The sequence below is a fragment of the Penicillium digitatum genome, chromosome 5 (assembly GCF_016767815.1).
Source record: "Penicillium digitatum chromosome 5, complete sequence".
NCBI classification, from domain to species: Eukaryota; Fungi; Ascomycota; class Eurotiomycetes; order Eurotiales; family Aspergillaceae; genus Penicillium; species Penicillium digitatum.
In genome coordinates this window covers 344,808-368,928 of record NC_089388.1, presented here as the reverse complement: position 1 = coordinate 368,928, position 24,121 = coordinate 344,808, and the positions used below count along the sequence as shown (strand labels likewise).

General features: G+C 48.3%; 6 protein-coding genes across 6 annotated transcripts; 4 read left to right on the top strand and 2 right to left on the bottom strand.

The window, feature by feature from the left end:
- Nucleotides 1-1,520: 1,520 nt before the first annotated feature.
- On the top strand, nt 1,521-2,187 carry Pdw03_1348 (Allantoate permease; the record flags this gene model as incomplete). Its single annotated transcript, XM_066099886.1, has 2 exons — nt 1,521-1,540; nt 1,845-2,187. The coding sequence occupies 2 exons, from the start codon at nt 1,521-1,523 to the stop codon at nt 2,185-2,187; spliced, it is 363 nt and encodes a 120-aa protein (XP_065957613.1).
- A 6,078-nt stretch (nt 2,188-8,265) lies between these two features.
- Nucleotides 8,266-9,303, bottom strand: Pdw03_1347 (F-box domain containing protein; the record flags this gene model as incomplete). Its single annotated transcript, XM_066099885.1, has 3 exons — nt 8,266-8,429; nt 8,721-9,162; nt 9,217-9,303. The coding sequence occupies 3 exons, from the start codon at nt 9,301-9,303 to the stop codon at nt 8,266-8,268; spliced, it is 693 nt and encodes a 230-aa protein (XP_065957612.1).
- A 1,315-nt stretch (nt 9,304-10,618) lies between these two features.
- Nucleotides 10,619-11,891, top strand: Pdw03_1346 (O-methyltransferase; the record flags this gene model as incomplete). Its single annotated transcript, XM_014679674.1, has 3 exons — nt 10,619-11,220; nt 11,285-11,687; nt 11,742-11,891. The coding sequence occupies 3 exons, from the start codon at nt 10,619-10,621 to the stop codon at nt 11,889-11,891; spliced, it is 1,155 nt and encodes a 384-aa protein (XP_014535160.1).
- A 4,085-nt stretch (nt 11,892-15,976) lies between these two features.
- Pdw03_1345 (Zinc finger, BED-type predicted) lies at nt 15,977-16,868 on the top strand (the record flags this gene model as incomplete). The annotated part of the gene is made up of 3 exons (XM_066099884.1): nt 15,977-16,294; nt 16,348-16,573; nt 16,855-16,868. The coding sequence occupies 3 exons, from the start codon at nt 15,977-15,979 to the stop codon at nt 16,866-16,868; spliced, it is 558 nt and encodes a 185-aa protein (XP_065957611.1).
- Nucleotides 16,869-18,892: 2,024 nt separating this feature from the next.
- On the bottom strand, nt 18,893-19,261 carry Pdw03_1344 (putative RNA-directed DNA polymerase from transposon X-element; the record flags this gene model as incomplete). The annotated part of the gene is made up of 1 exon (XM_066099883.1): nt 18,893-19,261. One exon carries the CDS (start codon nt 19,259-19,261, stop codon nt 18,893-18,895), a length of 369 nt encoding a protein of 122 aa, XP_065957610.1.
- A 924-nt stretch (nt 19,262-20,185) lies between these two features.
- Nucleotides 20,186-21,649, top strand: Pdw03_1343 (cell cycle control protein 50A-like; the record flags this gene model as incomplete). The annotated part of the gene is made up of 2 exons (XM_066099882.1): nt 20,186-20,650; nt 20,996-21,649. The coding sequence occupies 2 exons, from the start codon at nt 20,186-20,188 to the stop codon at nt 21,647-21,649; spliced, it is 1,119 nt and encodes a 372-aa protein (XP_065957609.1).
- Between the last annotated feature and the right edge of the window lie 2,472 nt (nt 21,650-24,121).

Below are 24,121 nucleotides of genomic sequence, written 5' to 3'. Positions count from 1 at the left end.
GGCTATAAAGGTGGCGAAGGCCTTCTAGACTTCCGCAAAGCTTTGCGGAAGTCTAAGGCCTTCTCTGCCAGCGGGGGGGAGGGCGCTTTAACCGATTTAACCGGCTCAGTAATCAATTGAGAAGCTTCAAGAACTAAGAGGCCTTCTTTAGTAGGTATCTACCTCTAGGATCTAGTACGCTTTTGCTTCTACTTCTCGTTAGCGGCGCGTAAATCGCTTACTTCTTTCTCGAGAAATACGGCGGATTGTATACTAAGCTAGTATACCTTTATATACCTTTAAAACCTAGTTTATAGCGGAATTAAGAGGACTCGGAGGGCTCCTTGTGTTACGCACTGCCTAACTGGTCACAGTTATGTTAGAAGCTTCCCTGATTATACTTGCCTGTGCTGATCCTCCAACGTCAACGATCTGCCTCTCAACCGAGCTGTTGCTGCGCACAGTCTTATTCCAGCCTAAGTCCTTTTGAGGGTATCGAGGAACGATGCCAGGTAGAGCGCCGAGTAGATCTATACCGCAGTATTGGTCTGCTCGTAGGTGTTGTCAAGTGATAATATAGTAAGTGAGTCAACAAGGTCGTAAGGTAAACACAAGTAACAATGTATGATTGAAGACGAAGAACTAAACTAAGTACATGAGAGAGTGTCCTTATATATCCTTCGCTTCCTGGGGTCGCCAGTGCTCCTGGGGTATATCCTACACCCCGGGGTAGATCGACCCCTCTGAGTATATCCTACCCCGTGCAGGGATATACTCCTCCTGTGATCACGTGATTGCTTGATTGGCTCTCGGTGGCCCATCTGTGTACCCGGTGGGTCACCACTGATTGGTGACGGGTAGGTCCGTAACACCAAGGTCCGGGCTCGAAACCCGACCCGCAACGAGCTGGGGGTCGAACTTTTCAAGCTCGACCCGGACCCCGGCTCCCCCCCCCCCCCCTGGGGCTCGAAATTGCATAAAACATGGTCTTGGCGTTCATAAAATGGCTGAATCACCCAAATAAATGACCGTCTTTTATGTCACGGTGCGAACCGTGATGCTTAGTTAGAGGAAGATCACGGCACGTGATCTCCGAATTGTTTATCTGAACTTCAGTTCTAGATCCTGTTGTAGCTCTTCGAGCTACGTCTTGTATAATGGCCTGTCCCTGCCTGTACCTGTCAATGGGAATCTGATCTGTTATGACCTGTTCCTACCAGTCATCTCCTATCGTACCGTCCTGCCAGCCCGCACCCTGACATTTTTACCCATGTTTTGGTTTATACATGGAATTCTGCTCGATCATCATAACAAAGAAGGGGAAATATTTGGAAATTCTAGTGAATAGCTACATGTCTTTGATACATTAGCATTATAACTAACCTTTATGACTGTACATATCAGTTTGTTTGGAATGTTCTACGCTTATGAGGTATTACCTATAGAGATATATATTCTGTACTAAGACTATGTGTATCTTTATGGTCGAGTACTAATCAGTTAAAACATTTTGAGGAAAATCAAGTTCCAACGAGCTGGGAATGGGCCGGGTATTGTCACGGTGTGAACCGTAATGCTTAGTAAAAGGAAGATCACGGCACGTGATCTCCGACCTGTTTATCTTGAACTTCAGTTCTAGATCCTGTTGTAGCTCTTCGAGCTACGTCTTGTATATTAGCCTGCCCCTGCCTGTGCCTGTACCTGTCAATGAGAATCTGATCTGTTACGACCTGTCCCTGCCAGTCATCTCCTATCATACCGTCCTGCCAGCCCGCACCCTGACACTACGTAGCTCCTACCCCTAGGAGTTGACTGTCTGAAAATGTCTGAACCGCCCCGAAAGCCCCCGAACTGAACTCTGGTAGACCCGGTCCTGAGCAGACCGCTACCACCGAAGAACCGCCTGCTACCGCTGAAGAACCGCCTGCTACCACTGAAGAACCGCCTGCTACCACTGAAGAACCGCCTGCTACCGCTGAAGAACCGCCTGCTACCGCTGAAGAACCGCCTGCTACCACTGAAGAACCGCCTGCTACCTGTAAAGTCCCGTCCGAGGAACCTGCCTGCACGACCAACTGGTCTCGAGAAACGAGACATTGCAGCCGTATCGCTAGCTGCGTGTGCTGCGTATGCAAGAAAGAAATACAGCATGTTCGCAATTACAACCGCGGACATCGAGACTGCACTGAACCCCAAGACCGACACTGAACCTGACCCCGTGTCTGCACTGCCTGAAGAGTTTAGAGACTTCGCCGAAGTGTTCTCACCCAAGGAAGCCGAGCGCTTGCCACCCCACCGATCATACGACCACAAGATGGTCTTACAAGAGGACAAACCCTTACCTTTTGGGCCCCTCTATCCCATGTCCCGAAATGAGCTCGAGGTCCTGAAAGACTGGATCGAAGATAACCTGAGGAAAGGGTTCATTCGGCCCAGCTCCTCGCCCGCTGCCTCGCCTGTTCTGTTCGTGAAGAAACCCGGCGGAGGTCTCCGCTTCTGCGTGGATTACCGTGCACTGAACGCAATCACTGTTAAGGACCGTTACCCGTTGCCGCTGACCAAGGAAACCCTGAATAACCTGAAAGGGATGAAGTTCTTTACGAAGATTGATATCATCTCCGCCTTCAACAATCTGCGAATTGCGAAGGGACAAGAATACCTGACTGCCTTCCGTACGAGATTAGGACTGTTCGAATCATTGGTGATGCCATTTGGTTTAACTGGAGCCCCCGCATCCTTCCAACGATTTATCAACGACACGTTACGAGAGTACCTGGACTGTTTCTGTACTGCTTACCTGGACGATATCCTGATTTACAGCCGCACGCGTGCGGAACACATAGAACATGTACGAAAAGTCCTCCAGCGCCTCCGAGAGGCAGGCCTGTTCGCAAAACTATCGAAATGCGAATTCTGTGTGTCCGAGACGAAGTTCCTTGGTATTATCATCGGTGAAGATGGTATCCGTATGGACCCCGACAAGATCGAAACGATCGTGAACTGGAAAACACCGACCTGTCTGACTGATGTGCAAGCCTTTATTGGTTTCGGCAACTTCTACCGCCGCTTTATCAGAGACTTCTCGAAAGTCATCGCCCCGCTCGTGAGACTCACGAAGAAAGACGTCCGTTTCGAATGGACACCTGTCTGCCAGCTGAGCTTCGAAGCCTTGAAGAAGGCGTTTACATCTGCCCCGGTTCTGAAAGCGTTTGACTGGTCCAAGGAGATAGTCCTGGAAACAGACGCGTCTGATTTTGTCTCTGCCGGTGTACTGTCTCAGTACGATGACGCTGGAATACTGCACCCTATCGCATTTTTCTCGAAAAAACACTCCGCCGCCGAGTGTAACTATGAGATATACGATAAAGAACTGCTAGCCATAATCCGCTGCTTCGAAGAGTGGCGTCCCGAACTGGAGGGCACACCCTCGCCCGTGAAGGTCATAACTGACCACCGCAATCTGGAATATTTCACGACAACGAAACTCCTGAACCGCCGCCAAGCCCGATGGTCTGAATTCCTGTCCCGGTTTAACTTCAAGATCACGTACCGTCCCGGAAAACAAGGTGCAAAGCCCGACGCCCTGACCAGGAGGTCAGAGGATATCCCTAAAGAGGGGGATGAGCGCTTAGCGCATCAGAGCCAGACTGTTCTGAAGAAAGAAAACCTACAGATAAACGTCACAACACGACAGAGAAACGGAGTCACTACAACCACTCCACCTGAACTGCCAGACCTGCCCGAACCACCATCTACGATCAAGGATTTACTGCTGGAAGCCTACAACCAAGATAAAGTAGTACAATCTATCCTGGAAGCGTTAGACAAGAACGCTAGCCGTCACCCTGAGATTACACTTGCCGACTGCGAACGAAGAGGCAACTACCTCTACTACCGGAACCGCTTGTACGTCCCTGACAACGATGAACTGAAAGCTGAAATACTGCGCCTGTGTCATGACAAGCCCACCGTGGGACACCCTGGCCGGTCGAAGACCTATGAACTGCTGTCCCGAGAATACTACTGGCCTAGAGTATACCAGTACGTGAGCGACTGGACCAAGAACTGCCACACCTGCCGCCGTATCACCCCCGCCCGAGAAGTCCGTCAAGGGATCCTGAGACAACTGCCCGTACCTGAGAGAGCCTGGCAAGATATCAGCATGGACTTCATCACGCACCTGCCCCTGAGCTACGGTTACGACGCCATCCTAGTCGTGGTAGACCGTCTGACCAAGATGAAGCACTTCATACACTGCAAGGGAACCTGCAACGCTGAAGAAGTCGCCCGCCTGTACACCCGTCATGTCTGGAAACTGCACGGCCTGCCGAATACCGTTGTATCTGACCGAGGACCCCAGTTCGTGGCCCAATTCTGGAAACACCTGACAAAGCGCCTGCGAATCACCAACCTGCTGTCAACCGCTTATCACCCGGAAACTGATGGCCAGACTGAACGCGCGAACGCCGTACTGGAACAATACCTCCGAGCGTATGTGTCCTACTTACAGGACGACTGGTCTGAATGGCTCCTGCTGGCCGAATTCACTGCAAACTCTCATTACTCCGAGAGCACCCGAGTTTCTCCGTTCTACGCGAACTATGGGTTCCACCCCCGCATCGGGTTCGAACCATCCCAGCCTGCCAGTCACCCTGCGACCCGAGACGCGGAAAAGTTTGCTACACGAATGCAAGAACTGACTGAGTACGTCCGCGCCGAGATACTGTCCGCACAAGCCCGATACGAAGAACAAACGAACCGTCACCGTGCCCCTGCCCGCCGATACCGTCCTGGACAACTGGTCTGGCTGAACGCCAGGAATATCCGAACCCTCCGCCCGCAGAAGAAACTGGACTGGAAGAACCTAGGCCCCTTTAAGGTCCTAGAAGCTATAAGCGCACACGCTTACAAGCTCGAACTGCCTGCTAGTATGAAGATCCACCCTGTGTTTAACGTCAGCCTGCTACAGCCTGCCGCCACGAACCCGGTAAATGGACAAGTTACTGAACCCGCACCGCCTGTCGAAGTCGAAGGACTGGAAGAATGGGAAGTTGAAGACATCTTAGATTCCCGCTGGGAACGACGAGGCCGAGGAGGCCCGCGTCTGAAGTACACCGTCAAATGGATTGGTTACGACGAACCCACTGAAGAGCCTGTTGAATACCTGGACCACGCCCGCGAAATCATACGGAACTTCCACCGAAGATACCCGCACAAGCCTCGCCTCGACGGAGCTCGGCTCTAAGGGAGGGGGTACTGTCACGGTGTGAACCGTAATGCTTAGTAAAAGGAAGATCACGGCACGTGATCTCCGACCTGTTTATCTTGAACTTCAGTTCTAGATCCTGTTGTAGCTCTTCGAGCTACGTCTTGTATATTAGCCTGCCCCTGCCTGTGCCTGTACCTGTCAATGAGAATCTGATCTGTTACGACCTGTCCCTGCCAGTCATCTCCTATCATACCGTCCTGCCAGCCCGCACCCTGACAGGTATGGGCTATTCATGGCTTTTTACGGGCTATTAATGGGGGTTTCAAGCTTTCGTCGAGCTTTGTGGGGTTTTTTTCGAGCTTCAGGGGCTTTTTTCGAGCCGGCCCCACTTATTATATACAATTCAACTAATCATATACTACTATCATCGCCCTCTATTTTGATATATCGATTATCGATATAACTAGTTGAGTAACACTTCTAGGTGGTAGAGCTTCTTGTAATGTATCGACCCTCCTTTATGCATTCTCAAAAGCCCTTTCTGTTATAGGTTTTATTAACTCTACAATGTCCCAAAGTCAGCAGTCTGAGTTTGCATCATCACAATTCGGTGGTGACTACGACAACTTATCCTACCTTATACCCTCCAATTACCCAGCTACGCCATCGACAAGCCAACAGACTTTTGATGTATCTGTACCGGCTTTTCTTCGACCGGACGACCCTCCCTTACTCCCCCATCTTGAACGATTTGAACGTGTCGGACCCGATCGGAAAAGGTTATACTTCTTGTATGACAGAATGAATCACCAAGAGTGGGTAGAGTGGTGGTTACAACCCGATTATGGATCAAAGGGCAAGGTCGCATGGCACTCAAATCATCTTTCACATGTCTGGGACCACTTTACCCAGGTAGCCCATAGCAGCGATGGCAGCCCAAAGGTCATGTGTAAGCACTGCTCTGCGATCCTTGAGCATCCTTATGCTGCCAAAAAAGATGCGAACGGGAAGGATGCGCGTCATGGTACAACTACTATGACTAGGCATCTCAGGACGTCTGCCTGCAACAGGGCTGTAAGTGGTGGTCAGCAACGAGGGGGACTCGATAGGTTTATTCAGTCAACAGTATGGATATCCCTTTAGTACAATTCGTACCACTCATATTATTGAAATAGGATAATACTATCCGAGAGCCATTCTCCGAGGCAGCTTGGGAGGATAATCTATTACAGTTTATCACGATCAATCGACTTCCCTTTCACCTTATCGAACATCCAACGTTTCGACGGATAATATCACAAGCACACTCGGCCCCAAGCCTCCCATCTATCCCCTCTGCTGATACCGTTCGACGTCGACTATCTGCTCGTGTTAAAGAACGCCAACATTCTACACTCAAACTGCTTCCAGCAGATGCCAAAATCTCAATTGCATTGGATTGCTGGACTTCACCATTCGGACAGGCATTTATGACAATCACTGGCTATTTTATTGACATTGATTGGCCCTACCGGGAGGTGCTTCTTGGGTTTAAACCCCTTGAAGGTACTCACACTGGTGCTAATCTAAGTGGTGTTCTCTTAGAGATACTTGCTGATCATTACATCCAGGATCGTGTGTTTGGGATAACTACGGATAATGCATCGAACAATAAGACCCTTGTTGACTCGCTACAACAGGCCTTGTCGAGCGATATTCATGTTATCCGAATACCCTGTCTTGCACATGTTATCCAATTGAGTCTGAACCAACTTCTTGATCGCTTGAAAGCAGTCCCTCAGAATGATACAACTGAGACCAAATGGTCTGATCGCCAATCAATACTCGCGAAAGCAAATGCCCAAAGCGAAAACCGCAGTATATCTCATAACTTGAACAAGGTACGGTATCTTGCTGTTTATATCTGGGCTAGTCCCCAACGTCGCGAAGCATTCGTTAGTCTTCAGCCCTCAGAGCAGGCACTTATGCCACTTCAGGATGTGAAGACTAGGTGGAACTCAACGTTTCTTATGCTTCGCCGGGCAAAGAGACTCCGTGATTTCCTTGGTACATTCTGTACAGACTACAACTGCGAGGAGATGGCACTTAACAACGATGAATGGCGCCAGATCGATTACCTTCTTTGTCTCACAAAGCCATTCTATGAAGATACTCTTGCGCTTTCAAAGATTCGAGATGTGACTGCACATCTAGTATTCCAGATCTACAATATGTTGTTTGAGCACCTTGAGAAGTCTATCAAGCAGCTTCAACGAAAGCATGTCCCATGGAAACAACAGATGCTTTCATCCCTTGAGGCTGGTCGATTGAAGCTTGATGAGTACTATTCGCAGACAGATCATGATCGTAACATATTTACGCAACTAGTACTATGCTGGCGCCAGATAACAGGTTCCAATTCTTTCTCACCGATGACTGGACAAAGGAATGGCGTGATAAATATCGAGCCTCATTCCAAGATACTCTCTTACCTTACCAAGAGCGTCAAGCTATGACCATTAATGATCGGCCTGGCATATGTAGATCTGAGAAATCAGTACAAAATGATTGATTGGGGAGAATCCCAAATGACCATGGTTTGGTTTTGTTGACAGCAGCTATAGCTTCAGTGTTTTTGACGTTGGCTTCCAGGTATAATAGCTGTAATATCAGCGCGAATCCTTCGCCTACGTCCGGATTGATTAATATCAGACAATATTAATCTATCACGTTCATAAAAATATTGCTAAGATAACATTAAAGTTCGCTAATTTTACAGCGCGCTAATGTATGGAAGTGGTAACGGTCTACCCTTTGGTGCTGGGGTGCGGTGCTGGAGTGCAGGTATCTGGACTTCGGTGAAGCACAGGTGGCATTTGGACCTATATATTCTATGGGCTGGCCTATCAACTCGCAGCTGTTCTGCTTGCTACATCGCTTCGGTGGTATCTTTACCAGGCGTTAGGTTCCAACTTTCTTTGGCTGCTGTTTTTAGCATATTGCTCCTTATCTGGCTTTACAGATTAATAGAGGGAAAGATCGAGGCAGCCTGAGCACACGGTGACTAGCTGGCAAATCATGGACAAGATAGATTTAAATCAATTCAGGTGCTTCTTGACGCCGGAGACGGCAGCCGGAGGGGATTGAGTAGGCGAGTCGGAGCGGCTCTGTTCCACCAAGTCATCGCGATCCTGGCTGAAGCTGCCGGGATGGCGGAAGAAGCGATTCTGACCGAGAGGTGGATGAGTGGCCGCCACGGAAGCTGTGGGCGTCAGTCGACCGTCAACTACCAAGATATCACAAAATGAGTTGTCTGCAGATGGTCAAATAAATTGCTATGAACTATGCCGCCGAGGAAATGAGCAGCCAGAAATCCTCTCTCGTTTAGTGGCATCAACTCCCCAGATTCCATTATTCGCATTGACGCGGCATATATTAGAAGTCCCCGTAGGGCCCCAGCCGGCCTAGTCGGGCCCATTAATTATGATTTTCTGCCATCCGACATTCTAGATTTGGTTTTTAAGATGTCCATATCTGTTGATGCGTTCTTCACACCAGCATTCGGGACATTGATATGAGGATGACCTTTTGTCACTCCACGAGTCGACCACATATTCATAGCCTGCAAGGATTCCACAAAATAAGTCCTCTTCGTAGAGTTTCTCCACAAGTGTCCAATAGCCTCTCCTTTTCGGTCGGTACCGATAACAGACGCAGCAAGGAGCCCAACTTTTCTTGGGGTGTCCGCGAGCCCCTCGTGGCTGCAAGGCGCGTAGAAGTGCAAGCATTGCAGAGCAGTTGAGGGAATAAGCCCGATGCATAGGCGCACTAGGTATCGTGATGGTTGCCATGGCGGAAAGAGCAAGCATCCTCTTGCATGTAAGTGCTAGGGACAGTTGGTCGACTGAGTGGGCATTCGCGATGATTTGTAGTAGGAGTTCATTGGGCAGAGCCACAAGTCCTGATGACTGGGTGACTAGCGGCGTTTCGAGGAGCTGCAGATTTGGCTATCAGCAAAAGAGTAAGCAGAGCAAACAGGTCCAGCCTACAGTTTGTGGAATTTTAAAGGCACCCCATTGGGCAGGGGCATGGTCTCTTTGGCAGTCCTCGAGGTGATACAGCCATTGCGCGTACATAACAAATGGAGACCAGCGTGTCTGTGGGCCTTGCGGAACAACAAACCGCACATGCGCGTCGCGTCTATAGAAACTGTTAGAAGTCACATGACTTCTTTGTTTGTATTAGTAGTCACATGACTTCTTTGTTTGCTCCTAGTACTTAGTCTAGCCAAACCTGTAGATAGCTTCTCTCTTCTACAACGCATCCAGAGATCTCCAGTTTCATCTACAGCTTCATTTGTAGACTGAATATCATCTCTCTCAGAAACGCTATGTACAACAGTCTACCCTACAACATACAGTGAGTGACTAGACGGCCCCACCTAGTTCACAGCCAATACCGCCTTCCTAAAATGCGTAGTATCTATAGATGGAACCATCCTAAAATAGTACGCGAAGCTGCTTTTTCGCGAGCGAAAGGCTGCATTCTTCTCTCCTAGACCTCCAAAAATAATGCTTATATATAAGAGTGGTGTGACAGAGAGGTGCTAAGCGGGCTCGGATCTAGAGAAAGCTCAGAATGCTCTAATGGATTTAACATAATTAACCATTAACTTCAATCCCCGAAAGCAATGTGCAAACTAGACTGCGACAACGCCCACCAAAGTGGAGATACTTTTAGCGTCGCCAAGACATATGCGGGAACTCTTGGCAAAGGGGGTACTGCCAAGAACTAGTTATGTACATAAAATGGCCTAATAGGGTAATTTTTGCATTAATTTTGCATAACGGTGGGCGATGGGCGTAAATTTTCAAAAGGCCCACGGGCCGTGGACACTTCCTAGTGCCCATGGACGGGCGATGTCGCAGTCTAGTGCAAACTACAATACTGTACCACAATTATATATTTGCGTACATACAAGGTAGACTGTAATAGCTCCAGAACAAACTTAGAGACTTGTGGAGGCCTGCCTAGTTGCCCCTGTTACTATTAGACTGCCTCGTGGCGTGCAGTTTCAAAATCCAGCCCGCCTTCTACGTACGTTTTGACTCTTGAGACATTGGTGAATAGTGAAAGTATGATTGAATCCAGAGAGTTAATTGATGATCAGTCATTTGCTTCGTAGGAGATCTTACCGATCCGCCCATCATCGACAATATGAATGTCGGCCTGTTAAGAGTCTCGGTGCCAGTCAGCTGACTGAAACGCAAGATAAAAGCCACGTGATCTGTCATAACAGCATCCTACGGCGGTTACTCCAGCAACGGCCAATCCGTTAGGGGTTCCCAAAAACTCATCTTGTCCAAATATTGACCTACCGCGCGTCCTCCGACGAGAGAAATTAAAAATAATAAACTTTGGGGCATACCATGTTGCGTCAAATCCACCCTGATGTGTGATGGGAAAAACGTCGCGATATTGTCCTGGATGGAGGAAGTTGCGAGGAGCGTGCCCAAAACTCCGCCCAACACTGATCTGTTGGAGAAACTGGTGAGCAACCTAACGACGCCTCCTTCAACCCCAGTGATCCAGCATACACGCAGAAGGTCGTTATCTGGAGCCGAAAATTCGATGCCGCAGCCAGATCCTTCGAAGAGACCCTATCGAACTGGTTCCGAAACAGCATCCACCATTTCCGTCCGCCTACCTGACGACATCACCTCTCTGGCCCCATCAAGTTCCGCGGCTAGTCGAGGTGGGAGATCACGTTCGTCTAGTCCATCACGCGTGAAAGCAGAACTAGCTGCCGCCACCCCCCAGGTCGTCTACGTACATGAATCTACCGACCCGAAAAGCGTCGCTGCGAGTCAACTACTGGCAACTCTAACGCAGGGTTCTGAGTTCGACATAGATGAAGGTGTTGCTCGGAAGATCTCAAATGCGTCGTGTCAGTGTGCTACTGAACTGCGCAGTGAAGGTTCCTGGTTGAATAAGGTCGCACTGCCGCTGTTGGATGGGGCCATTGCGGAACTGCCGTTAGAGTGTTGGAGCATGTATGTCCTGTCCTATCCACGAAGACCCCGTGTGCCCTACTGCTCTGTTGCTAATATCTTGTAGTCAAACAGAGTCCGTTGACCCTCAGTACCAACCTCGCTACACAGCCCGCGATACATACAACCGCAAAGTGGACCTGGTCGTCGGTCTGCCTGTGGAGTCTTGGAAAGTAGACTATGAACAGGCGGGGCTCAATACACCAGGTAAATGTTTCAGCCATATGACCCATCCGCACACCGGGAAACGTATTATTGGCCCTGGTGTTGATATTAAAGCTGCGGACGGAAACTTAGTAGAAGCTCAAGTCCAGCTTGGGGTATGGATGACAGGACTACTGATGTGGGCTTTCGCACAACGCAAGAGTGTGAAAGACTTGCCTCCGCTTATTGGCTGTACTGCTGTTGGGGAGGATTGGAAATTCTATATTGCAATCGGGGTCGAAGGGCCTGGCGTTCTGGAACAAGTAGTAAGTTGGTACGCTTCAGTGACTGCTAACAATGGCTAAACCTTATTACTTCAGCGTATCTGGGGTCCTTTATCTGACTTGGACGGCCGCACCACGAGTGTTAAACATACCACGTCTCTTTTGAGAACACTTCGCCGAGTTATGGAGTACACAATCGGGCAGTACAGAGAAGAAATCTTCCGAGCGATTACTTCTGGAGCTTAAAGATGGCCCCCAGTCACGTAGAATTTCTTCATTTTGGCCTAGCCAGCCAGGGATAGAACTTGATGTACTCTGTCAAGCCATTAGGTTGCACAACCCAATCTTAGGTGGTCGTGACTCATTTACTACTGTAATTGAATATTGCCAGGAACACAAGTTAACCTAGAGTAATCAAAATACAACAACGGCATTTTCTGGCAGATTAATTCCAAAACCTTCATAGAGCACAAGTGGTGAATAGAGGAGTAGTCAACTGATAATGGGACCTGAAAATAATGGGTAAAATAGGGTTGAATCAGGAGGCTGAATGTTAAAATTTCTTGTCTGTTCAACAGCATGACGCTGAAAACGCGAAGAGATGTTGCTACCCAATACTGATGGGAGGAGATCAAACACTAGGATGTTCAAAATGAGGACAGTCAAGAGGAATATGTAACTTGACTTACGTTCACTTATTCTTCCATATTTACATGCTTAATACCGTCTTTCTAATCTAATACAGTCCTTGGTATGGGTAACCTGGAGATTTCTTACCGTTATGTAGAAAGGTTCACGCAATGAAGGATGAAGAATAATGATGACCCGCTGGCCAAAGGCGTTTGAACATCGATTTGACGCAGAGGAGGACTCATGGAGCTCAAGTAGTTGGACATCAAGTTTAGTTCTCACAAGTACCAGCCCGCTTGGCCTATACTATTGGCACATGCTTCAACGTATCGCTTCTCGCTGCTTAATGCATAGCTAGCTGCTAGCTTATAGACTCGAGCTAAAGAAAGTTATAGCTGGCGTTGTTCATTCGCTGACCTGCAACATATGAGGGGTAGATTGGCTTACAAGAAAAAGATGGCGGCTAAAAATTATCTTTCGCCTATATAGATTAATCACATAGAGCGCACCCTCCGGCTCATGAAGCCCCGTAAAACACCATGGAAGAGATTTCCGACATCGTTCGAGAGACCGGCCGGCAGCAGACCGAAAATTCATACTACCGTACCTGCTACAAACTTCTCAAGCAGCTACAAGACTTAGTGGCCCAGGCATCTGATGATCTGCTTTGTCTTCCGCAATACAAAACCCTATGTCGAGTAGGGGGGTCGTCAGGTTGTCAGGTTGTCAGGTGGTATTTTACTAGTCGCTCCTAGTAGTATTAGGGTTACTTCTAGTAGAAGGTAGATAGTACTAGTGGGAAGTAGTAAAAGTAAATTAGTTACACCCAAAACGGCTGTCAGGTTGTTAGGTGAGCCCTACTAGTAAGACTAAATCATTTACTAGCAAGCTGGTAGCGACTAGTAAAAATCACCTAACAACGCCTTACTCGTAATTTATCGCTCACCTAATGTCACGGTGCGAACCGTGACACTAAGGGCTCTTTACATATAGAGGAATAGTACGAAAATATTTAAACCCCTGAATTTCGTATTAAGCCTACACCTAATGGCTGGATCGAAGATAAAACAGCTTTTGAATAGCTTTATTCCTTTTATAAAGCTACGAAACCCCTAATTTAAAAGGGTCGGCCAAGGCTTCTTTTAATGGATAATCATAGATCCTACACAACTATCAATTTTAATAAATTTTATAACCAGCATTATACAGGTATAGGGCGGATTACGTAGGCGTAGTAGCTAAAAGGATGTATATTACTATAGCTAATAAAGTAAATATGAATTAAAAAAACTTAAAAGGACCGAAGTCTAGAGATTGACTATATGCACACCCCTTAGCGCCATTTTTTACTATCTGCACACCTTTAGTCCTTTTTAGGTATAGCCTTTCTTGGCCAACCATTTGTCATCATTTGTGTAATTTAATATGGTATCCGCATAGTAAATGACACCCTCATCACCTGACTCTTAGCCACATATAACCCTATACCAAAATGCTTATCGGAGATCATGTGCCTGCTCCACAATTCATATCGCACAGTAACAATTCCACCATACCATAATTAATTTTTGAAGCTATTCACAGATCTCATTATGGATCCTTACTATAATACTGCTCCCCTGCCTACCGAAGCATATGAACCATGGGAATACGTTGATAACTAACGTATTCGGTAAGCGAGCTGGCCACCCTAACCAACTTCTTAATTTAAAATGCATTTATCTCAACCAAAACGCCATTAAATTCAATATACAAAAATCATCTATCTAGCTAGGCATCTATTAATCTTATGTCCTATTTCTCCACAACCACTACACTTTGGGGGGGGGCGTATACGTGGTTGTAAAGCCGGCGAAAAGCTTCTTCGTGGAGGGAGAGGAGGTACTTCAATTGCTTCCACCGGCTCAGTAATCAATTGAGAAGCTTCTTGAACCGAGAGGCCTTCGTCAGCAGGTATCTACCTCCGGGATCTAGTACGCTTTTGCTTCTGCTTCTCGTTGGCGGCGCGTAAATCCTTGTTTTCTTTGGCGAGTAAGATAGCACCTTGCATTGTAAGACGGAAGCCTTTTACAAGCTGGTTTAATGCACAATCTGACGGGTTAGGTGGGCTTCGAGATCTTGTGCGAAGTAAAGCTTTGATTGATGAAGCTTGACGACGTAGTTCTTTCTCCGTAAAGGGGGTTTTTGGGGTAAAATTCCGGCTTGATTCACTCCCCCGGCTGGCTGGGGGGGGGGGGGGGGGTTCGAAGCCGAATATCAAGCTTTGAAATCACTCGGTCGGGTGCAAATGGTACTAAACTAGCTGCTCCGAAGCGCCAATCCTCTAGGAGGCTATTAAACCATGAATTAATAAAGACTTTGCCTTTGAAAATTATACACGGAGGAAGCACCTACCTAGAAGCATTCGTACATTCAACCACCGTCACCCATTCACGATTTCCAGGTTGTAAAACCGGCCTCCGACCGTATTATTCACTCCTCGTAATAACCTTCACGGTTGTAGTCAATCCCATTGCAAAACCGGTCTCATCAAAGTTATAGATATCATCAGGGTTAGACTTCCGCACGACCCAGTTTGGGTCGAAGGTCTCGACCCAGAACCCAACCCAGACCCAGTGACTGGGGCCCCAGAAAACCCAGTATAGCCCCAGTTCGACCCAGTTTCTGCATAAATTATGGCATAAATATTTAAATAACATACTGTCATTTTCCCCTGTTATGGTTTCTTCATCGAAATGCTACACTCTCTACCAACAAGGCAAAGGAAATTTTAAGAAATAACCTCGTTCTCCAAAGTAATATATCTGGTTCAAGATTAATTACTTCTTCAAATGCTTTATTTCATATGGAAAGGTGGTATGTGTTGGCTGCTGGTTTTCTCAGGCGTAGGATTGCATTCCATTTAAAATACAAAGTATACCCCAAGTTGCAGATATATATATTCAACACACATCAACATAATATATATTTTCATCTACAGAGTAAAATAATTTTTGAATTCATTTATTTCTCTTCTTCTGTTTAATTCTAGAGCTTATATAACTATGGATAGATATCTAGTAAACTTTTATATTCAAAACTACTTACTACCTCTTAATCTACTTGGTATATGCGACTTGAAGGGAGGGTAGGAAGAAATATTTTGAGAAGGATTAATGGAACTGGGGTGGGAATTGGGGTTTGACTGGGGTTTTACTGGGTTTACTGGGTTCTTACTGGGTTAAATGGGTTCTTACTGGGTTCTTACTGGGTTAAATGGGTTATGACTGGGTCTTGACTGGGTCTTGACTGGGTTATCTCAGGGGTATTTCTTTAGACCCATATAATTTTAGTATAATAGACCAATCAACAAGAGTAGGATGATTTACTATATTTGATATATCAATATTCCTAGACACTTCTACAACTTTAGTGCATTTCTACCTTTGTACGTTAAAGAATTTCTCCCCTTACATCCATTTGTATATATTATATGTCATTCTCATGTTATGTCTCAAAGCCAACTTTCCGACTTTGCATCGTCGCTCTATGGTGGTGATCTTGACGATCTCTCATATATTTCAACTGGACAAGTCACACCATCCGCAAGTCAACACACAATCGACTCAAACTTCCGAAGACCAGATGATCCCCTCCCAATCCCCCCTTTATTGAAACGCGTTGGACCCGACCGTAGGAAAGGGTTTATTCTATACGATACAATGTCACATAACGATTTTGTGGACTGGTGGTTAGAGACTGACTACGGGAGGAAAAGCAAGCTTAAATGGGATTCGAACCGCCATACAGAGATCTGGAATAGCTACCATCAGGTAGCTCAGGGTATTGATGGCGCACCAAAGGTTATGTGCAAGCGCTGTGGGAAGATCCTAGAGCATCCTTATACACTAAGCCCGAACAGCACAGGCAAAGCGCAGTATCATGGCACATCAACCATCCAGAAACATCGGAAAACGGCTGGTTGTTTACGGTCGGAAAAGGGGAAGAAAGCGGAGATTACAAACTTCCTACAACGAGAGGTATATTTTCTATCATAAAATCAAGTAACTATACTAATTTATTATTATTCTAGGGAGAAGTTTCAGCAAGCATACCCTTCTTACAAGAAGATTGGGAGGAGGATCTCCTCCAATTTCTTACTCTCAACCGGCTCCCATTCCATCTGATCGAGCATCCATCATTCAAACGCATCATCAATAAAGCTCGTTCCGCCCCATCCCCTCCAGTGATTCCATCTGCCGATACCATCCGTCGCCGATTGGGCAGTCTAGTCAAAGACCGGCAGCAGCGTATCCTTCGTACGCTGCCTTCTGGCTCAAAGATATCCATTGCGCTTGACTGCTGGACATCTCCATTCTCGCAGGCATTTATGGCTATTACTGGCTATTTCATTGACAGTGATTGGGTATATCGTGAGGTACTACTTGGGTTTAAGCCGCTTCATGGTACACATACCGGCTCTTACCTGAGTAGTGTTCTTATAGAAACCCTAGTGGAGCACAACATTGAAGATAAAGTATTCGGGTTGACAACAGATAATGCATCAAACAACAAGACATTAGCTACTGCTCTCCAACAGGCTTTGTCAGATGATACTATTATCACCCGAATACCATGTCTTGCCCACGTTATCCAGCTCAGCCTCAATCAGCTTCTTGCTCGGATCAAGGCAGTTCCATTAAATGAATCAGCCGAGACAAGGTGGACAGAGAAGCAGTCAAGGCTAGCCCAAGAAAATGCGAAGCAAAGTCAGATCTCCTCCACACTGAACAAAGTCCGTTATCTTGCGATTTACGTCAATGCAAGTCCCCAGCGCAGAGAGACCTTTTACAATCTTCAGACAACTAATATCAAGATCGTTCCAATCCAAGATGTAAAGACACGATGGAATTCTACGTTCCTCATGCTTCGCCGGGCAAAGAGGCTACGTGCTATCTTCTCTTTATTCTGTACAGAGTATGATTGTGAGGAGATGCTACTCAGCGAGCAAGAGTGGCGTCAGATCGACTATCTTCTTTGTATCACCGAGCCCTTCTTTGATTATACAACACAGCTATCAAAGACTCGAGATGTCACTGCCCACTATGTGTTTAAGATCTACAACAAACTGTTTGATCATCTTGAGCGATCACAGGCACAGCTACGCCGAAAGCGTGTCCCATGGAAAAAACAGATGCTAGAGGCCCTTGAAGCTGGTCGGTCTAAGCTTGATGAGTATTACTCCCAAGCTGATGATCTTCGAGGGAATATCTATGCAATCAGTACAATGCTTGCACCGGTGAACAAATTCAAATTCTTCCTCTCCAGTGATTGGGATCAGAAATGGCGAGATACCTATCGACTTGCTTTTGAACAAGCCCTTGTTCCATATCAAGCACAAGTTAGAATAAGCAGTCGTGATCTACAAAGCTCTCTAACGATAGCCCATCCAAGCTCAAGGCTAGAGGAGATGCTTGATGGAAGGGATATACAACCACGAGCCATTACTGATGAAATCAGTCAATATCTTGACAGCGGTAAGTAAATACAAAGAGTATGTGTGATAATAATACTAATATATATATAGATACTGTTTCTGTTAGGCCGCTTACTTTCTGGAAAGAGCACCAGGCTCGCTTTCCGGCCATTGCTGCCCTTGCGCGAGATACACTCTCATTTCCAGCAACTGGCGCAGGAGTTGAACGCCTCTTTAATACCGCTCGAGATATTTGTCACTATCGTCGTGGTAGAATGAAGAGTGAGACTGTCGAGGCATTAATGATGTTTCTTTGTACAACGAAATTTGATATGGAGGAGCAGGAAGCAACACTTCTTGAGAAAATTTTCTCCCAGGATGAGCTTGAGGCGGCAAAAGAGGAGAGGGAAGAGAAGCTCAGTGAGATTGAGGTTGATCCAATTAGTGATACAGAGGAGCAGGAGGATGAACTGGAAGATAAACCAGGGGATGCAATTGAGGTTGTAATTGAGGATAGACCAGAGGATATACCGGAGGAGAGGCCCTTACCTACAAGTGAATATGGTCGTCCTTGCTCGCCATCATTACCACCAACCTGTACACAGACACGAGCATCAGGGAGAAAACGTAAAAGCAGGGAAGATGATTTATTTGAATACCATTAGCTTGCTTGACAAAGAATCCTCAATTATACGCATCTCTTTTACCCTTTTTACAAATAAAATTAGATATAATCAAGTAAAGCAAATACTCAAAATTACCGCGAATAAATGCATAAGTTATACATTTAGAATCCTTAGCATGTTTGTTTAGTTTGTAACCCAGTTTGGGGCCCCAGACCCAGTACTGGGTCTGGGTCGGAGGGTTCGACCCAAAACCCAACCCAGACTGGGTTGGGTCTGGGTTGGGTCTGGGTTTTACTGGGTCGTGCGGAAGACTAATATTGAGTATGAGAAAGCCATTGACATTGACCCAGAGTGTTACCAGCCAGTTCTTTAAACAAAAGAGTGCATTTCAACGAGAATACTAAGTACAGAGAAAGAAGAAGAAAGAAAGAAGGAAAGAAACCTGCGAGACAGGAACCTTTTATGGGATCCTGTCACGATCCAACAATCAAACAATGCAAACCTCATCAAGACGGAAACTTCCGGCAGAAATCCTCCTAGATCGTCACACAGAGGAGGTCTCGGTCTTGGCTAGACCGGTGTTGTTGGGCATTGAGGCCGGAGTTTTTCCTCACGTAGGTAAGAACTCGTGGTCTCTCCGATTCGAAGGAGGTAGGGTCAGAGCTATCCCATTCGTCGGTCGGGGCGTAGCAGTCGTATGCCGGGTGTCCCGTTTTCTTTGTTGGAGCAGAGACGTAGGGCTCCTGGATGCAGACCACATCGCATGCGGATTCGTAAGCAAGTTGGAGGGCGGTTGTGTGACACGCCGTCTGTCTTCGGACGTTGGCCCAGAAGACTAGGACCTCCCGTGGGACCGAGGGTCGTACGCGCCGCGCGCGTCTGAGTCTATTAGGGTGTACTATCATTTAGACGAGGCGGATGTGCTGTTGTCGACGTCCATTTCTTGTGTCGGGATAGAGACTTGGGAGCTAGGTGGGGACTCGTTGTTTCCCCTAAGCGACGTCCACGCGAAGTCGCCTTTAAAGGCAGCTTTCCTGGACGGCCTAGTGACAGTTTGGAAACCGTCCTCCCCGACCCGGGGGACTTTCTTCTTGCTGGTGGGTGCCGTAGGGGAGGTGTCCTCGTTTTGTGGTGGAGTAGATGTAGAGTGGGCATCTCTATACCATCTGTCGCCGTATCGTCGGAATTTATCAACCTCAGCTCGGGAGGGGAAGCTAAGTGTTCCCTTCGCAGTGCGAGAAGGGCGGACTGGGCAGTCAGTGTGCCCTGAAGGTCGTGGGTGTCAGGGTGCGGGCTGGCAGGACGGTATGATAGGAGATGACTGGTAGGAACAGGTCATAACAGATCAGATTCCACTTGACAGGTACAGGCAGGGGCAGGCTATTATACAAGACGTAGCTCGAAGAGCTACAACAGGATCTAGAACTGAAGTTCAGATAAACAGGTCAGAGATCACGTGCCGTGATCTTCCTCTAACTAAGCATCACGGTTCGCACCGTGACAATTCCTATGGTTCATATGCTTCGGCAGGTAGGGGAGGAGTATTATAGTAAGGATCCATAATGTCACGGTGTGAACCGTAATGCTTAGTAAAAGGAAGATCACGACACGTGATCTCCGACCTGTTTATCTTGAACTTCAGTTCTAGATCCTGTTGTAGCTCTTCGAGCTACGTCTTGTATATTAGCCTGCCCCTGCCTGTACCTGCCTGTCAATGTGAATCTGATCTGTTACGACCTGTCCCTGCCAGTCATCTCCTATCATACCGTCCTGCCAGCCCGCACCCTGACACTACGTAGCTCCTACCCCTAGGAGTTGACTGTCTGAAGATGTCTGAACCAGCCCCGCAACCTCCGTTCCTGCCCAGCGACCTAGAACAATTCGCCGAACACGCGAGAGACCATCCTGACCAATGGTTCGAATACTGCCGCCGCGCGTACGACTACATTGAGAGCACCCAGTCCGAGGCGACCAACGCTCGCGAACGAGTGGACCAAGCCGAACTGCAGCTACAAGCCGCGAGGATCAAGATCACCCGCCTGTCAAGCGAACTGACCGCAGCTGAGCGTGATCACCTCCGAGATGTCGCGGTCCTGGAATACCAGAAGAAGCTTTATGACGAAGCGCAACAGAACATTGCCCGTATCGAGGCTGCACGAATGTGTGCAGCCGAACTCGCCATCCCGACGGGGAATACCGTACCTCCCCCTGTCCCTGAACCTGCCGCTGAGCCTGGTGTAGCTGCTGCTATGGGAACGCCTCCGTCGCTTACTCCCGAATCTTCCGGCTCCCACGTACGATCTGAACGCCTTCCCGACCCTGACAAGTTTGAAGGGGACCGGAAGGATCTCCGCCGATTCTCCTCCCAGATTAAGGAGAAGCTGAACATCAACCGCGACCGTTTTCCGACCCCGCAATCCCGAATGACCTATGTCACCAACCGTCTGAAGGGCATACCCTATGCCCAGATTCTGCCTTACATCCGCGATGGCATCTGCCAACTGAACGACTTCACCGATATCCTGGACATCCTGGAACGAGCCTTTGGAGACCCAAACCGTGCCCGAAATGCCCGAAACGAACTGTACCGCCTCCGACAAGGAAACAAGGAGTTCAGCCTGTTCTTTGCAGAATTCCAGCGTCTTGCCATGGAGGGCGAGATGCATAATGAAGCCCTACCCACGATGCTCGAACAAGCAATCAACCGAGAAATGAAAGGGATGTTACTGCATCATGAACCGCCTAAGGGAGACTACCTCGACCTAGCGAGGTTCCTCCAGAACCTGGAAAACCGCCGAGTCCAATACGACAGCGGTCCGTCGACCGCCCCACGGACCTACTCTGCTACCACTGAAGAACCGCCTGCTACCGCTGAAGAACCGCCTGCTACCACTGAAGAACCGCCTGCTACCGCTGAAGAACCGCCTGCTACCACTGAAGAACCGCCTGCTACCACTGAAGAACCGCCTGCTACCACCGAAGAACCGCCTGCTACCGCTGAAGAACCGCCTGCTACCACTGAAGATCCGCCTGCTACCACCGAAGAACCGCCTGCTACCGCTGAAGAACCGCCTGCTACCACTGAAGAACCGCCTGCTACCGCTGAAGAACCGCCTGCTACCTGTAAAGTCCCGTCTGAGGAACCTGCCTGCACGACCAACTGGTCTCGAGAAACGAGACATTGCAGCCGTATCGCTAGCTGCGTGTGCTGCGTATGCAAGAAAGAAATACAGCATGTTCGCAATTACAACCGCGGACATCGAGACTGCACTGAACCCCAAGACCGACACTGAACCTGACCCCGTGTCTGCACTGCCTGAAGAGTTTAGAGACTTCGCCGAAGTGTTCTCACCCAAGGAAGCCGAGCGCTTGCCACCCCACCGATCATACGACCACAAGATGGTCTTACAAGAGGACAAACCCTTACCTTTTGGGCCCCTCTATCCCATGTCCCGAAATGAGCTCGAGGTCCTGAAAGACTGGATCGAAGATAACCTGAGGAAAGGGTTCATTCGGCCCAGCTCCTCGCCCGCTGCCTCGCCTGTTCTGTTCGTGAAGAAACCCGGCGGAGGTCTCCGCTTCTGCGTGGATTACCGTGCACTGAACGCAATCACTGTTAAGGACCGTTACCCGTTGCCGCTGACCAAGGAAACCCTGAATAACCTGAAAGGGATGAAGTTCTTTACGAAGATTGATATCATCTCCGCCTTCAACAATCTGCGAATTGCGAAGGGACAAGAATACCTGACTGCCTTCCGTACGAGATTAGGACTGTTCGAATCATTGGTGATGCCATTTGGTTTAACTGGAGCCCCCGCATCCTTCCAACGATTTATCAACGACACGTTACGAGAGTACCTGGACTGTTTCTGTACTGCTTACCTGGACGATATCCTGATTTACAGCCGCACGCGTGCGGAACACATAGAACATGTACGAAAAGTCCTCCAGCGCCTCCGAGAGGCAGGCCTGTTCGCAAAACTATCGAAATGCGAATTCTGTGTGTCCGAGACGAAGTTCCTTGGTATTATCATCGGTGAAGATGGTATCCGTATGGACCCCGACAAGATCGAAACGATCGTGAACTGGAAAACACCGACCTGTCTGACTGATGTGCAAGCCTTTATTGGTTTCGGCAACTTCTACCGCCGCTTTATCAGAGACTTCTCGAAAGTCATCGCCCCGCTCGTGAGACTCACGAAGAAAGACGTCCGTTTCGAATGGACACCTGTCTGCCAGCTGAGCTTCGAAGCCTTGAAGAAGGCGTTTACATCTGCCCCGGTTCTGAAAGCGTTTGACTGGTCCAAGGAGATAGTCCTGGAAACAGACGCGTCTGATTTTGTCTCTGCCGGTGTACTGTCTCAGTACGATGACGCTGGAATACTGCACCCTATCGCATTTTTCTCGAAAAAACACTCCGCCGCCGAGTGTAACTATGAGATATACGATAAAGAACTGCTAGCCATAATCCGCTGCTTCGAAGAGTGGCGTCCCGAACTGGAGGGCACACCCTCGCCCGTGAAGGTCATAACTGACCACCGCAATCTGGAATATTTCACGACAACGAAACTCCTGAACCGCCGCCAAGCCCGATGGTCTGAATTCCTGTCCCGGTTTAACTTCAAGATCACGTACCGTCCCGGAAAACAAGGTGCAAAGCCCGACGCCCTGACCAGGAGGTCAGAGGATATCCCTAAAGAGGGGGATGAGCGCTTAGCGCATCAGAGCCAGACTGTTCTGAAGAAAGAAAACCTACAGATAAACGTCACAACACGACAGAGAAACGGAGTCACTACAACCACTCCACCTGAACTGCCAGACCTGCCAGAAGAACCGCCTATTATCACCGTTCCGCCCGACATTGCCGATCCGCCCATCACCGCTGCTCCTGAAAGAAGAGTCCGATACATCGAGAACAACCTGCCCGAACCACCATCTACGATCAAGGATTTACTGCTGGAAGCCTACAACCAAGATAAAGTAGTACAATCTATCCTGGAAGCGTTAGACAAGAACGCTAGCCGTCACCCTGAGATTACACTTGCCGACTGCGAACGAAGAGGCAACTACCTCTACTACCGGAACCGCTTGTACGTCCCTGACAACGATGAACTGAAAGCTGAAATACTGCGCCTGTGTCATGACAAGCCCACCGTGGGACACCCTGGCCGGTCGAAGACCTATGAACTGCTGTCCCGAGAATACTACTGGCCTAGAGTATACCAGTACGTGAGCGACTGGACCAAGAACTGCCATACCTGCCGCCGTATCACCCCCGCCCGAGAAGTCCGTCAAGGGATCCTGAGACAACTGCCCGTACCTGAGAGAGCCTGGCAAGATATCAGCATGGACTTCATCACGCACCTGCCCCTGAGCTACGGTTACGACGCCATCCTAGTCGTGGTAGACCGTCTGACCAAGATGAAGCACTTCATACACTGCAAGGGAACCTGCAACGCTGAAGAAGTCGCCCGCCTGTACACCCGTCATGTCTGGAAACTGCACGGCCTGCCGAATACCGTTGTATCTGACCGAGGACCCCAGTTCGTGGCCCAATTCTGGAAACACCTGACAAAGCGCCTGCGAATCACCAACCTGCTGTCAACCGCTTATCACCCGGAAACTGATGGCCAGACTGAACGCGCGAACGCCGTACTGGAACAATACCTCCGAGCGTATGTGTCCTACTTACAGGATGACTGGTCTGAATGGCTCCCGCTGGCCGAATTCACTGCAAACTCTCATTACTCCGAGAGCACCCGAGT